We start from the raw sequence: 15,782 nt of genomic DNA, 5'->3' as shown, positions 1-15,782 counted from the left end.
TGGGCTGGCTTTCAACAATGATCCTCAGATCTCAGCCTCCTGAGTAGCTAGGATTACAGGCGTGAGCCACTGGCACCTGCATTGTTTTGTCTTATACTGGCATTTTTCCTGAGGAAAGAGTTGCTCAATTCAAAATGAGATGAATTACTGGGAGATACAATACTGTTGGTGTAATAACTTTAATGAAGTTTGGAACATATGAGTGACTTTTTTTAAATGATTGATTTCCACCTCCCTCCCCAATATCAAGAATTGAACACAGGTCCTTTTTTTTTTTTTTTTGGTCGTGGGGTCTGAACTCTGGTCCTACGCGCTGTCCCTCAGCTCTTCAGCTCAAGGCTAGCGCTCTACCACTTGAGCCACAGCACCACTTCTGGCTTTTTTCTTTTTGCTTATGTGGTGCTGAGGAATCGAACCAGGGCCTCATGCATGCAAGGCATGCGCTCTACCACTAAGCCACCTTCCCAGCCCCTGAATACAGGTCTTTGGATAGGTTTTACCACTTGAGTCACAACCTGGCTCTTTTGTTCTTGGGATCTTACTAACTGCCTGGCTTAGCCCTTGAACCATGATCCTCCTGTTTCTGAGTCCCAGAGTAACTGAGATTATAGGTTTATGCCAGCCACTGTACCCAACTAAAATAAATGATTTTTGATCTTTACAGTCAGAATGAGACCCTCAGCATAATCTTTATTACAAGAAATTGAATAGTAATAATGGGGGCTGGGAAGGTGGCTCAGTGGTAGAGTGCTTGGCTTATATGCATGAGGCCCTGGGTTCAATTCCTCAGCACCATATAAGTAGAAAATGCTGGAAGTGGTTCTATGGCTCAAGTGAGAGCACTAGCTAGCCTTGAGCTGAAGAGGTGAAGGACAGCACCCAGGCCCAGATTTCAGGCCCCACGACCCACTAAAAATAATAATTACAAAGAGAGGCTGACAAGGCTGTCAGTGGGGGAATGTCACAAGTGACAGTCAATAGGCAACAGCACCTTCACCCCATTAAGACCACCCAGTAGATGAGCAGCAGGAGGGGCCCAGGAGCTGGTGGCCTGGTGTGATGGCCAGCTTTGGGCACATGTGTCTATAGCTTCTCTGCAATCTTTCATACAGCCTAAACAGGAGGATCACGGTTTTTTTTTTTAAATACTAGTAAAAAGGAATTGTTTCCAAATTTCTCCTTTTATTATCATAATTAATCTTTACTTAGCCAGCAGTAAAAACTCTTCAGACAGCATTATCACATTATTGTTTACAGGCAAATGTGGACGGGGTTAAAATGGGCACTGAAAGACTCCAGGTCCCAGGAAGGCTGATCCTCTAGAGTCAGCACTAAAAGTGGGCCTAATAGGTTGTCCTGATGAGAATCGGATTTATTTTCTTGCTTTGTAACAAAGAATGATGTGATGGCAGCATCACACAGGGAAGACCAAGTCCACACTTTGTCCTGAATCAACCGCTACCACATGAGTCTTCTTAGTTAAGGCATTTGAGCCCACAGTGACAGAATAGATTCCTGGATATACTTCTATGTAGAGGTCCTTAGAGGTGTCCCCAGCCTGGAAAAAGAGGACACCACAGTTTAGATACTTTGTATCTCAATGCCATGATGGCATTGAGATATGCATGCCAGAGGTGTGATGGGATGCAGTTCAAATGAGGGACATGGGTCCTGTTTTCAAGGCTCTGGTTGGTTACATAATAGCAGCTGCCATTTAAGTAAATCTTAGCCTTTATGCTTGATGACTTATGTCAAAAGCTGTGAAAACACTTTGTAAATGCTCAAGTGTTTTATCAATATGAGGGATTGTAAAAAGATACTAATTGGAGTGGAGTAAGAATAGGCAGAGGAAAAGGCTCTTGTTTGGGGGATCAGAAGTAAGACAGTAAAACCTGTGAACAGACATTATAGCAATAATGGCAATGTCCCTTAGAATAATAAGAACTACTAGATTAGTGTTTTGCTAAATTCAGTATCAGGAAGATGAGGCACTTTTCTCCTAAGGCTAAGAACATACAAGAGGGAAGTGTAATAGCTGACAAAAGCCATTCTTTGGAGAAAGTTGAAGCTAACTGGAAGGTTTGTGTTTAGAGCTGAAGTGAGCACAAACCTTCTCTAAGGCTACATGTTATAATGGCCGGGAACCAAGGTCATAGTACGAACATAGCCAGAGGATGGGTCTCAGTTCAATTGGTGAAAGGGCAAAGTTATAAATCAGGAAAGGCCAGTAAGAGCCAAAGTGACAGCTGAATGCCACTACACACTCACTTGCTCAATGCTCAGAAGGGGCCACAGGCAGAAGCTGTCACTTTTAACACTATACATGGGATGAATGACTGCTGGCCAGCAAACTCCATGAGCAGGAGTAAGTGGTAACACTGAAACTTTGATGAAATTCCCTCTTTACTTTGTCTTCCAGATTTGAAGCCATTTTCTTCAAAAGCTGCTTTATGTTTTATACTTTCATGCCCAGCTTCTACAAAATTATTAACACTTAACTGATATGAATATATATCACAATATAACACTATTGATTGTCACTGTGTTGAATAAGACAATGAAAAGCCAAGCATACTCACTCCGTTAATACGATGTCTGCATACAAGGCAGCACCAGGGTTGGATAGGCATCTATGATTCCAACACTATAGTTTATCACCAAGATTAGCATTACCAAAACTTAGAGGCTACTAGAAGCTTTCTAGAAGCTAGCAAAGCCTGGTACCTTTTTTATTACTTTGTATGTAAACAAAAGTAAGGAATTTATTGCTGAAGTTCCTTTCCTCAAAAACCTCAGTCTTTCCAAGTTCCAAAAATTCCCCGAACTGACGAACTAATGAGTATTTTAATCTAAAGATGAAAAACTCATAGCTTTTTTTTTTTTTATAGAGAACATTTGTGGAAAATTGGAACAAATAACCTCCAAATGTTTTGGAATCTGATACCTCACCAAATATATATGCTTTAGAATTCCACAATAGTTGCATTTTACAAGCAGAAGGGTCAGGCCCTCCTGCTGCCTGAACAGATGGTGGAATTCTAACAAGACCAAGTGCCAGCCCAGCTGAGCTGTAGGAACAGAAATGTGAATACTTCACATTCTTTCCAACCACAACTATGAGTTCAGGCCCAAAGAGCATCCCTAAGCTTCAAGTGAAGGAAGGATACCAAGAAAACATAACTTTACACTGAACCAAAATGTTGTACCCTTCTCCTCAAGGGTAACAACATCTTAATATAAAAACACTACAGCTCTAGTGAAACAGGGAGCTGGATAATTAACAGGTCAACTGGGTCAAAGGATGACAATGGTGGTAAAGCCAAGCATACTCACAGACTGTACTCACCAGATCGGATGCTTCTGAAGCAAGGTCTGATGTTTGATAGATGCCTTCTGCGTGAAGGGATGGCTTTTCTCTGTCTTTCATCTAAGAGACAGGGTCAAGAGACAAGTAGAAACACTGATGAGGTAGGGCCCAAGCTTTGACTTTTGGAGTGCAAAGAATTTTTCTCCTACTTGTTAGAATTGCTCTAAGTTTTGTTTTGTTTTTTCCTGGGGCCTGAACTCAGGGCCTGGGAGTTGTCCCTGAGCTTTTGTGCTCAAGGCTAGTGCTCTATCACTTGAGTCATGGCTCCACTTCTGGGTTTTTTTTGTAGTTTAGTAGAGATAGGAGTCTTACAGACTTTCCTGCCACAGCTGGCTTTGAACCATGACCTTCAGGTCTCAGCCTCCTGAGTAGCAGTATTACAGGCTTTTTAAAAGGTTTTCACAGGTTTTTTAAAAGTTATCATCTAAGTTTTTAAAGCTCTTCTGAGTAAATTTAGAGGCATATTTTAAGTCATGTCTCCCATGATTTACATAGGCCGTGGAGTTAAACAAACCTGAGTTTAAATCCTATTTCCTGCTACCTATGAAGAGAGATTGTTTAACTTCTCTGAGCCTTGGTTTTCTAGACTATAACATGGGCTACTTAGCAACAATTTAAAGTGAAAAAGTAATGACTCTTAAGAGCCTCTCAGAAAATAAAATTATCTTGTTCTAGAAGTGAGGAGCTAAGAAGGAACATACTGACTAATAGGGCCAATTTTCTTAGGGGAATCAAATTACATTTTGTGGAAAGCTAATGACTCTTTCACCACAAGTTCCCTTGGAGGTCAGGCCTAATGAAGTATGGAGAGCTCAGGCCAGGAAAAGGACCCCAGGGCACAGGCTCTAGGAGCTCTTCACATCCCAGAAAGGAGGTCAGGGTATGCCTCTAGCCTGCACTCAGCTCTCTAACTTCTCCTAAATTCCTTCGCTCTAACATCCCAACATGGCCAATAGGCCAGAAAAGTCAAGGGTCCAAAAATCAAGGTTTAAAATCTGAAGTTTTCTATTTTTGAGTACAAATAGGGGAGTTTAAGAAAAACAAGAACAAAAGCTATTCTCCTCAAACAATACCTCAACAGGAGATTTGGCTTCCTTGTAATAACACATAGTAAATAACAGGTAAGCCTGTGAGAAGAATCTGGAAACATTACCATTAGAGAAAGTATATTTTAAGTCAGACATGTAGTCCCAACTACTCCTGAGGCTGAGGAAGGAGGATCACTTGAGGCCAGGAATACAAGATCACATCTAAAAAATTATTTTTTTTAAAAAGTTGAGTATAATGTCTTACACCTGTAATTCTAGCTACTTGAGAGGCTGAGATTGGGAGTGTCATGGTTTAAGACTATTCTGGACAAAAAGTTAGCAACAGTCTATTTCAACCAACAAGTCAGGCATGGTGGCTTGGACCTGAAATCTCAGCTGCAGGGTGGCACAGATAGATAGTAGTCTGAGGCTAGCCCTGGGCAAATGCACCAAGACTCTGTCCAAAAAATAAAAACAAGAAAGGCTGGGATATAACTCAAACTGTAGAGCACTTACCTAGCTAGTACAAGGCCTTCAGTTCAAACCCCAGAACCACCAAACAAAATAACAAATGAAACCACATACAACTCAAGAAAATGTTGAAGACATGTGAAGCTCTCTAAGCATACTCAGTATGCAGGTTCAACTAAAGTGAATAAGTTAGTCATGTTTTGGACAAATTCCTATTCTTGACTTAATTGCTGTAAGTTCTCTAAGGTGAACTGATAAGGCATGCAATCACAGTCCCACAGGAGCTCCCAAATACAGCGGTGTGGCCAAAGTGGTAAAGCACCAGCTGTGATCGAAACTGTCAAATGAGAACTTGAAGCCCTGAGTTCAAGCCCTATACTGGCACGGACACACACACACACACACACACACACACACACACACACACACACACACACACACACATACACACACACACAAGCCCTATACTGGCACGGACACACACACACACACACACACACACACACACACGTGTTCCAAATACAAGATCTCACACACACACACACACACACACACACACACACACACACGTGTTCCAAATGCAAGATCTCAATCTTGACACACACACACACACACGTGTTCCAAATACAAGATCTCAATCTTGAGAGGCTGCAGGCCCAACACAGGACAAGTGAAGATACATACCCGACCATGATCTAAATCCGCACACAGGTGCAACTCCGACTTTCCTCTATGATAACGAAAGACATGGGTTGCCCCTCCTTCCTCTGGCTTAGATGAATAATATTTCTAGAGAAATAATGAGAAAGACAATGGAGTAACCAGATATTCAGGTCACACTTTCAAAATACCCTCTAATACTTGAGAAAGTGTGGTTAAGAAAGGAGGCCAGAAAACAAAGTCAAATTACTTGTCCTTTTAGCAGACCTCTCAAATCAAAGAACAAGCCTTAGCCTGTGAGAAGAGGCTGTAAAAAACTGCATTTGGCAAGGATTTGCTGCCACCTGCTGCCTCTGTAGGGCAAGAACTCAGCCAATTAAAGATTGGCAGGACCCATTTTCTCTGCTAGATTAAACAATCTGTCCTTCTTTGCCCCAATGTCCAGAACACATATCCTTTTATTTCCTCCCCTGAAAAATTCTGATGAACAGTTCTATGTTTACTGTTCAGGTCTCAGATAAGTACATAAGATCTAGAAATACAGCAGGGCAGGAAATATAAACCCACGAGCTATCTATATTGGCCTTCCCAGGGTTCCCATGCAGGGGAATGGAAGAAAAGGGGTCTAGTTAAAGGATAAAGGATCAGAAGATCAGTTATATTTTTCTTGTCTCTTTCCCCCCTGTCCCAAATTAACCTTGGGATTTACCCTGAGTATGACTAATGATGAAGGCATCCAAAGCCTGTTTGTTTTGAATGTATTGTAGGACTAAGGCATGTGACTAGAAGAATGAGAAGCCAGAGAATGCACCCAGGACACATATTTTATGATATATTTTACAAACTGCTTCAAAATTGTGGAAGCAAACTCAGAACTCTGTTCTATGGCTTTAGAAAACCAATGGGTTCTGAGGCTCCATTCCATAACAACTTGAATTGATGCATGACCAAAAACCAACTTGAAGAACACTAATTTTGCTAAACCTCAAACCAAAGACAAATATTATTCCTTTTACTGAACCATGAAACAAGTGGGTAAGTTAATCACTTTACAGTAGAGCTGAAGTCACACATTTTTCTACAACCACCTTGGAACAAATAAAAACAAAAAATATTCTCCAAGCCATTTCTTGGAATCAAAGGGATTTTTATAAAAGAAAAGGTTAGAATTTTTTGAGATCTTGGCATATGAAACCGAAAAAGCAGTGCAAAAACAGAGCCCTTTTCCTCCTCCCATATATATATATCCTTACAGCCAAAAAAGTGTCACAAAATATTAAGTCTGGAGTGACTTCAAATGGGGCTTACCTTCTACTGAAGGAGTGTTTTCCTTCAAATGTTGGTTGGCCTTGATCAGCCTTCCCTCAAGGTACTTAAATATGACTTAAGGATATAAATTTCAGAAGAGGAACTTCAAAACCCTTTTTCACCTATCAATGCCTTATGGTACTAAAAAGAATTTTATGCTGCTCTTTATTTTTCAGTGGAAACCAAAGAAATAGGCTATACATACTGGGACTTTAGAAATCTTGATTTTACAACACAAAGCTAAAATGCATCATTAACCATTATGTCTTGAAGTGCATTCTCTGCTTCTCATTGATCTGGTTAATGCCTTAGGTAAGACAGATAAACTGTACCAAAGATATTTCAGCCAGGAAGTGGCAAAGAACAAGGATGGAATGCTGGGAAGTGGCTCCTAAAAGTAAACCACACATCTCTGACCAGTGAGCAGCACCTGTCTCACATGACCATTTCTGTCACACCAACAGTTTATGGACCCATTGCGATATAAACACTATGTTATCACAACTTGAGACGTACATTGGAAGATCTAGCTGGGCGCTGGTGGCTCACACCTGTAATCCTAGCTATTCAGGAGGCTGAGATCTGAGGATCACAGTTCAAAGTCAACACAGGCAGGAAAGTCTGTGAGACCCTTATCTCCAATTAACCACCAGAAAATTGGAAGTGGTGCTGTGGCTCAAGTGGTAGAGTGCTTGGCTTGAGCTGAAGAGCTCAGGGACAGGTCCTAGGCCCAGAATTCAAGCCCCATGACTGACCAAAGGAAAAAAAAATCAGAAGAGCTATGTTAGATCTTCATTTCAACTTTTTGTTTCCTATCTTTGTTTCAACTTTTGTGTCACTATAGCTTGACTACAGAGGCTTACTTCTGGTTTAGAGCGGTCCTAAAGATTTGTTTACAGTTCAGTTTTTGTATTTTTTTAAGCCTAATAATTAGGGAATTCATCAAATAAGTTATTTTCCACTAGACTGAAAAATGAGTAGAGAGACCTTTTTGGGGCTTGTTTAATGCTTGTGTCCTCAACAAAATGACTGCAGGATTAGTAATTCACTAAATATTTGTTGGATGAATTTTAACTTGGATTCACTATATGGTTTAATTACTTATTACTATCCACCCATGAAGGCCCGGTAGCGGATGCAGGAGTACTTCCATTTTCCCTAAATGCAGGTCATCAGAGGCAGGACTCTGGTTCACACCAACTTACCCCACACTGACTTGAGGCATAGTCCATGAATTCAGCCATTGTTCTGAAGGAAGAACTAAGGGTTGGTTGCCTTTCTTCTCTCTATTTGAAAAATGGCAAAGCACAGGTGAGATATAGGATTCCCTACTGGAGAATGACAGCATTTTATAAAGTCTTTTTACTTTCGAAAAGTTTTGGTTTTTTTTTTTTTTTCCTTTAGTACGAACGATCTTACTGGGAAAAGATTTCAACGAGGACAGATGTACAATTAATCCCGGGTCTAAAAACACAGGTGTGCTCAAATTTGTTTTGGACTTTAAGCAAACCAGAACCTAGAACTATCTTTATTCTTCAGCTGCCCAAACAACAATGTCACCAGTACAGGGTCCGTTTACTGATACTTGCCGCCCAGGGCAGCATCCTCCCAGGGCTTCGGGCTCCCAGCAGGCCCCGCGGGGCGGGTGACTGGGTCCTCACCTCCCCGGGGAGAAGGCAGTGGGGGCCGGGGGCTGGCTCCCGGGAACAGCGTCCGGGGCGCTCCTGGGCAGGCCAGTCCACCGCCCTCCTCTTGGCCCTCTCCAGCACTTCCAGACCCAGCCTGGCGGAGCGCTGCAGGGAACGTCCGTCCACCCCGTTCAGCACCGCCGCCGCCAAACAGTTCTCCATGTCTCCCAGGACAGTCACACACACGAGACACCCGAGGCTTAGCAGGGCCGCGGCGACCAGCCTCAGCTCGGCCAGGGAGCCCTCCCCTGGACCTCGCCGGCCCCCACTGCGCGCCCTCAGACCTCAACGCGCATTCCAGCCCGCGCCCCGCCCTTCACTTCCGCCCCCCCCCCACCCGGAGCTGGGCACCCCCTCACTCGGCGACTCGCGCATGCGCTTAGTGCTCCCGGAGAAGGAAGAGGAGACTGGCGCTGCGAGGGCCCTCGCGCCGAGCAAGCCATTGGCGGAGAGCGGAGGTGGGCGGGGTTTAGGATCCTGGCCACGCCTCCTGCGTTCGATCGCCGCCCCTCAGCGTTTTTGGCGGCAAATTGTCGTGTGCTGAGGCTTGAATAGACCTGGGGCGACCCGGCAGTGAAGACCACCTGGGCTGGGCCTGGTCCTTTGATGTCTTTCTTGCCGTCTTGTCTGGCTTGGTGAGCTCGAAGTCTAGTGAGCTGGTCTCCTGCTGGGATAAATAAAAGTTGGGAGGGCTGGGAAGATGGCTCAGTGGTAGAGCGCTTGCCTTGCATGCCTGAGGCCTGGGGTTTGATTCCTCAGCACCACATAAGCAAAAAGAAAAAAGCCGGAAGTGGTGCTGTGGTTCAAGTGGTAGAGTGCTAGCCTTGAGCTGAACCCAGGCCCAGAGTTCAGGCCCCACGACCCACACACACAAAAAAAGTTGGGAGCCTCCAATTCCTCTTTCTGCTGTCCGTATTTTGCTTGTGGAGGGTGTTTAAGGACAGGCCCAGGCTTTCTGTCCAGTGAGCAGTTTGGCTGCTCAGAGTTCACGGAGACCACAGGGAGGCTGGAGGCATGGACCTAATTTGGAAGGCAGGTATTCCAGGCCAGTAGGGTAGGGGTACTGGAAGTTGTAGGATCTCTGATTAAAAACCACTTCTAAAAACTAATACCAAATTAAATCTTTGCCTTTATTTATTTGCCAGTCCTGGGGCTTAAACTCTAGGCCTGGGCACTGTCCCTGAGCTTCTTTTGCTCAAGACGAGCGCTCTACCACTTGAGCCACAGCGCCACTTCCAGCTTTTTCTTGTGATACTGAGGACTTGAACCCAGAGTTTCAGATGCATACTTAGCAAGCACTCTACCAGTAAGCCACATTCCCAGCTCACATTCATTTTTTTAAAAAACTTGTAAGTATATTTATATGTTTAAATGTTCATGGTTCCTCCTCTAAACCTGTAACTTGAGAATCTTTTTCTTTTTTAAAAAATTGGAAAAAATAATTGACTGGGTACCAGGCGCTGGCCACTGGTATCTCAGGCCTGGAATCCTTAGCTACTTAGGAGGCTGAGATCTGAGGATCCCAGTTCAAAGCCAGTCCAGGCAGGAAAGTCCATGAGACTCTTATCCCCGAATAATCCACCAGAAAACCGGAAGTGGTACTGTGGCTCTAGTGGTAGAACTTTTGCCTTGAGTTGAAGAGTTGAGGGACAGCACTCAGGCCCCAAGTTCAAGCCCCATGTCCAACCAAGAAAAAAAAAAAAAAAAACATTGGTGGGACATAATGATGGAACTTGGCCTGCTATCAGGAGCAAAAATAGTCTTAGGCTGGATACTTGTTTTTTGTTGTTGTTGTCATTGTTGGTGTGGGGTGAGAGGATCTTGAACTCAGGGCCTGGGTGCTGTCTCTGAGCTTTTTTACTTGAGGCTAGCACTCTACCACTTTGAAGCACAATCCATTTTCAGTTTTCTGGTGATTAATTAGAGATAAAACCCTCATGGACTTCCCTGCCCAGGCTGGCATTGAACTGTAATCTTCAAATCTCAGCCTCCTGAGTAGCTACAGGCCTGAGGCATCAGTGCTTGGCTCAGACTAGATACTTATGAAAACAACCATGAGTCTTGGAAATGGAGGGAGGGTAATAGGGAATGTGTTCCTACCTACAGCAACCTGAACTGTCAGTATGAGTCTTTAATGATTTCGCATCACAAGGATAACTCCACTATGAGAACAGAGAAAAGTTATTCGCTTAGGTTATGTTTATGGGAATAGATGAGTTGGAAGAAGTATTCTTGACATCTGAGGAGAGAGATTTATTGATTTATTGGTATTTGGGACTTTTTAAGAAAAAAAAACAAGTCCAGGGAAGAGTGATGTAGAGCCTTTGTGTGTGAGGAGGTGGGGTGAAAAAAAGGGTTAAAAAAACCCCACAGTATGCAGAAATGGGTATTATGCCAGAATTACACAGTGATTTATACTGTACATACCCAAAGAATGTATAAATCTTTTTATTTGGCAGGTGGTATTTTTATTTCTTCTGCAGACTTAGGGGATTTAGATTCATTACAGCTTTGTGAAGTAGTATAAAGTCTAGTCATTAGGTCATTTATTTTCCCTGATTGCATCAACCTACTGGGTTATGAGGAATGAAAGAAACTCATTATCAAAAATGTCATCTTGATCATATAGATTAAAGAAAATGGAGCCAGGCACCAGTGGCTTACACCTGTAATCCTAGCTCCTCAGGAGGCTGATATCTGAGGATCATGATTTGAAGCTAGCTGGGGCAAGAAATTCCATGAAACATTTATCTCCAATAAACTACTCAGAAAAAGTTGCAAGTGGCGCCATGGTTCAAATGCTAGAGCACTGCCTTTGAGCAAAAGAAGCTCAGAGACAGAGCTCAGACCCAGTGTTCAAGCTCCCCAAAGGATCAAACTTAGGGGAATGAGTGGTCACAAACTTAAACATTGGTGTAGCACAGAAATACTAGAAAAAAGTTTTGCATTTTTAAAGTATCAGAAATTAGTGTAATAGAGAAAAGCAGCTGAAATGGAGAGCCTTTAAAAACTACCTTACTTTTGTATAGTGTAAATATAAAATTCATCCGTTTTAAGTATCTAATGCAATAATTGTTAGTACATTTGTAATAGTCATGCCAAGATCACCACAATCCCACTGTGGTTTATTTTCATTACCTGAAAAAGAGCCCAGTGCCCACAATGTGAGATCAGTTCTCCGCTTCCATCTCTAGAGCCAAGTAACCACTATTGTGTTTATCATCTCTATAAATATGCTTTTTCTGGATAATCTATATTAATGGCTTCTTAATATAGCACTTTTGGGGCTTATCCATGTTGTAGCAAGTATCAATATTTCATTCCTTTGTATGGATGAATAATATTCCATCATACCAACTTTTTTTTTTTGTCGGTCATGGGGCTTGAACTCTGGGCTTGGGCGCTATCCCTCAGCTCTTCAGCTCAAGGCGAGCACTCTACCGCTTGACCCACAGCACCACTTCCGATTTTCTAGTGGTTTATTGGAGATAAGAGTCTCACAGACTTTCCTTGCTCCAGCTGGCTTTGAACTGTGATCCTCAGATCTCAGCCTCCTGAGAAGCTAGGATTACAGGCATGAGCCAATGGTGCCCGGCCTCATACTAACTTTTATTTATCCATTTACCAATTGATAGCCATTTGACGTGTTCCTGTTTGAGGCCATTTTAATATATGACTTAATGTAGATACTTAGATTCATTTCCTTTGAGTAAATAATTAAGAGTGAAATTGCTGTTACATTCTTCTCCATTATGGCTGTACTATTTTGTTGTTGTTGTTGGTTGTGGGGCCTGAACTCTGGGCCTGGGCACTATCCCTCAGCTCTTCAGCTCAAGGCGAGCGCTCTACCACTTGAGCCACAGCGCCACTTCTGGCTTTTTCTGCTTATGTGGTGCTTAGGAATCGAACCCAGGGCCTCATACATGCAAGGTAAGCACTCTACCACTGGGCCACCTTCCTAGCCCGGTACTATTTTTTTATTCCCACTAAGGACATGAGAGTTCCATTTTTTCCATATGTTCCTCAATACTTGTCACTTACTAAAAATTATTATTATACTCATTCTGGAGAGTATGAGTGGAGTGTCTTATTGTGGTTTAATTTGTTTTTTGGGGTTCTTTGGGGGCCGGGGGGGTCAGTTATGGGGCTTGAACTCAGGGCCTGGGCGCTGTCCCTGAGATTTTTTCGCTCAAGGCTAGTGCTCTACCATTTGAGCTACAGTGCCACTTCTGTTTTTTTTTTTTTTTTTTGACTATTACATTAGAGATAAGAGTTTCACAGACTTCCCTGCCTTGGCTGGCTTTGAACCTTGATCTTCAGATCTCAGTCTCCTGAGTAGATAGGATTACAGGCATGAGCCACTGGTGCCCCACAATTTTTTTTTTTTTTTTTTTGCCAGTCCTGGGGCTTGAACTCTGGGTCTGCATGCTATTCCTCAGCTCTTCAGCTCAAGGCAAGTGCTCTGCCACTTGAGCCATAGTACGACTTCTGGCTTTTTCTGCTTATATGGTGCTGAGGAATCGAGCCCAGGGCCTCATGCATGCAAGGCAAGCACTGTACCACTGAGCCATCTTCCCAGCCCTCTAGTCAAATCTTTACTTTGTGTGTGTGTGTGTGTGTGTGTGTGTGTGTGTGTGTGTGTGTGTGTGTGTGTGTGTGTGTGTGTGTGTGTGTGTGTGTGTGTGTGTGTGTGTGTGTGTGTGTGTGTGTGTGTGTGTGTGTGTGCGCGCGCGCGCACGCGCACGCGCGCACATCTACCAATCCTGGGGCTTGAACTCCGCCTGGGCACTTTCCCTGAGCTTCTTTTACTCAAGGTTACCAGTTGAACCCCAGCACCATTTTTGGCTTTTTTCTGAGTACTGTAGTTTATTGAAGATAAGAGTCTCATGGACATTCCTGCCTGGGCTGGCTTTTGAACCGTGATTCTCAGATCCGGGCCTCCTGAATACCTAGGATTACAGGCATGAGCCCAGCCCTATTTTTAGTTTCAGTTGTGTTTATTATTATTATTGAGTTATAATATTCAAATACTGGGCAGATGCTGGTGGCTCACTCCAGTATCCTAACCACTCAAGAGGCTGAAATCTGAAGATTTGTAGTTCAAAACCAGTGAAGTCAGAAAAGTATGAGAGACTTTTCAATTAACCAGCAAAAAAGACAGAAGTAGAGGTTAGGTTCAAGTAATAGAATGCCAGCCCATTAGAGAAAATGCCAAGTGTGAACTGAAGGCTCTGAGTTAGAAGTCTCAGTACCAGCACAAGAACAATAACAACAAAAAATATAACCTCAAAAAACCAAATCAGTTCCTATTGACAAGTACAAAGAAAAGGAAAAGAAAAGATTTTGTCTTCCTTGCTTCTAAGCTTTATTATGCAGATTCAAGGAATGTTTATTGCATAATATGCTCAAGTCAAAGAACAACATATTGCCCAGTTTCTCTGCTTTGAAATTTAGGACACACTAAAATTGTTAAATCCAATTTAAATAATAGTCACAATGACATTACCCTTTACAAATGCATGTACTAGAGTTAAGAGTGAATACTAGGGGAAAACCAGAATATTTTAGAATATGGCTTTATGAAATAAACTAAATAAAATAAATTTTTTTCAGTGGTGGAGCCTGGACTCTGGCACTGTCCCTGAGCTCTTCAGCTCAAGGCTAGAGCTCTACCACTTGAGCCACAGCGCCACTTCTGGCTTTTTCTGCTTATGTGGTACTGAGGAATGGAGCCCAGGGCCGCATGCCTGCAAGGCAAGCACGCTACCACTGAGCCACCTTCCCAGCCCAATGTATTTATTTTATAAGCTGTTCTGTTAAGTTATGAGTTTATATGAAAATAAAATCAGAACTAAAGACATAGCGACACAAATATAATGGATCTTCAAAACCTTTAAATTTTACTTCAGGTAGTACCATTTGATGCATTAGGTCCAGTTACTCTATTTTTTCTTTTGTTGCCTATACCTTTGGGGTCATATCTAAGAAATTATTGTCAAATTCAGTGTTTTGAAGCTTTTACATTATGCTTTCGTTTTTTTTTTGTTGTTGTTGTTTTGGGTCCGGTCGTGGGGCCTGAACTCTGGGCCTGGGCACTGTCCCTTAGCTCTTCAGCTCAAGGCTAGTGCTCTACCACTTGAGTCACAGCACCACTTCCGGCTTTTTTCTTTTTGCTTATGTGGTGCTGAGGAATGGAACCCAGGGCCTCAGGCATGCAAGGCAAGCGCTCTACCACTGAGCCACCTTCCTAGCCCTCTTCTAAGAGTTTTAATGCTGTTGTTCTTCTATTTAAGTTTTGATTTTTTTTTTTTTTGGTCTATTGTGGGGCTTTAACCCTGGGCCAGGGGGCTGTACCTGAGCGCTCCACCACTTGAGCCACAAGGCCACTTTTGGTTTTCTGGTGGTTAATTGGAGATAAGAGTCTTACAGACTTCCCTGCCCTTAATTGGAGATAAAAGTCTTAAGGACTTTTCTGCCCAGGCTGGCTTTGAACTGCACCCCTCAGATCTCAGCCTCCTGAGTAGGTAGGATTACAGGTGTGAGCCACCAGCACCCGAATTTTGAATCAATTTTGTGTATAGTATTAGGCAAGGGTGCAACTTTATTCTTGCAACAACTTCATTCTTTTTTAATAGTTATTATAAAGGTCGATGTACAGAGGAATTACTGTTACATAACTTAGGTAAAGAGGTACATTTCTGGGGCTGGGAAAGTGGCTCGGTGGTAGAGTGCTTGCCTTGCATGCCAGAGGCCCTGGGTTTGATTCCTCAGCACCACATAAGCAAAAAAGAAAAAATGCCGGAAGTGGCACTGTGGCTCAAGTGGGTAGAGCGGTAGCCTTGAGCTGAAGAGCTGAGGGACAGCACCCAGGCCCAGAGTTCAGGCCCCACGACGGGACCCCCCCCCCCAAAAAAAAAAAAAAAAAAAAAAAAGAATTGCTTGTTTCTAGCCGGGCGCTGGTGGCTCACGCCTGTAATCCTAGCTACTCAGGAGGCTGAGATCTGAGGATCGCAGTTCAAAGCCAGCCCGGGCAGGAGAGACCGTGAGACTGTTACCTCCATAAACCACTAGAAAAGTGGAAGTGGCGCTGTGGCTCAAGTGGTAGAGCACTCGCCTTGAGCTAAAGAGCTGAGGGACAGCGCCCAGGCCTAGAGTTCAAGCTCCACGACCGACAAAAAAAAAAAAGAGGTACATTTCTTTTTGAACAATGTCATTCCTAACAACTTCATTCTTGAACACCAGTGGCTGCCCTGCATTAAT

General features: G+C 43.1%; 1 protein-coding gene across 1 annotated transcript; it reads right to left on the bottom strand.

The window, feature by feature from the left end:
- Positions 1 to 670: 670 nt before the first annotated feature.
- Akip1 (A-kinase interacting protein 1) lies at positions 671 to 8,832 on the bottom strand. Its single transcript, XM_070035269.1, has 5 exons — positions 8,496 to 8,832; positions 8,040 to 8,120; positions 5,551 to 5,655; positions 3,347 to 3,427; positions 671 to 1,558 (listed from the first exon to the last, which is right to left on the bottom strand). Exons 1-5 carry the CDS (start codon positions 8,682 to 8,684, stop codon positions 1,415 to 1,417), a joined length of 600 nt encoding a protein of 199 aa, XP_069891370.1. The 5' UTR covers positions 8,685 to 8,832; the 3' UTR covers positions 671 to 1,414.
- Between the last annotated feature and the right edge of the window lie 6,950 nt (positions 8,833 to 15,782).

The sequence above is a fragment of the Dipodomys merriami genome, unplaced genomic scaffold, assembly GCF_024711535.1.
Source record: "Dipodomys merriami isolate MVZ:Mamm:240054 unplaced genomic scaffold, mDipMer1.0.p SCAF_25, whole genome shotgun sequence".
In the NCBI taxonomy this organism is placed as follows: Eukaryota; Metazoa; Chordata; class Mammalia; order Rodentia; family Heteromyidae; genus Dipodomys; species Dipodomys merriami.
Note: the sequence above shows the minus strand (reverse complement) of the source record. Positions and strands in the feature narration are given on the sequence as shown.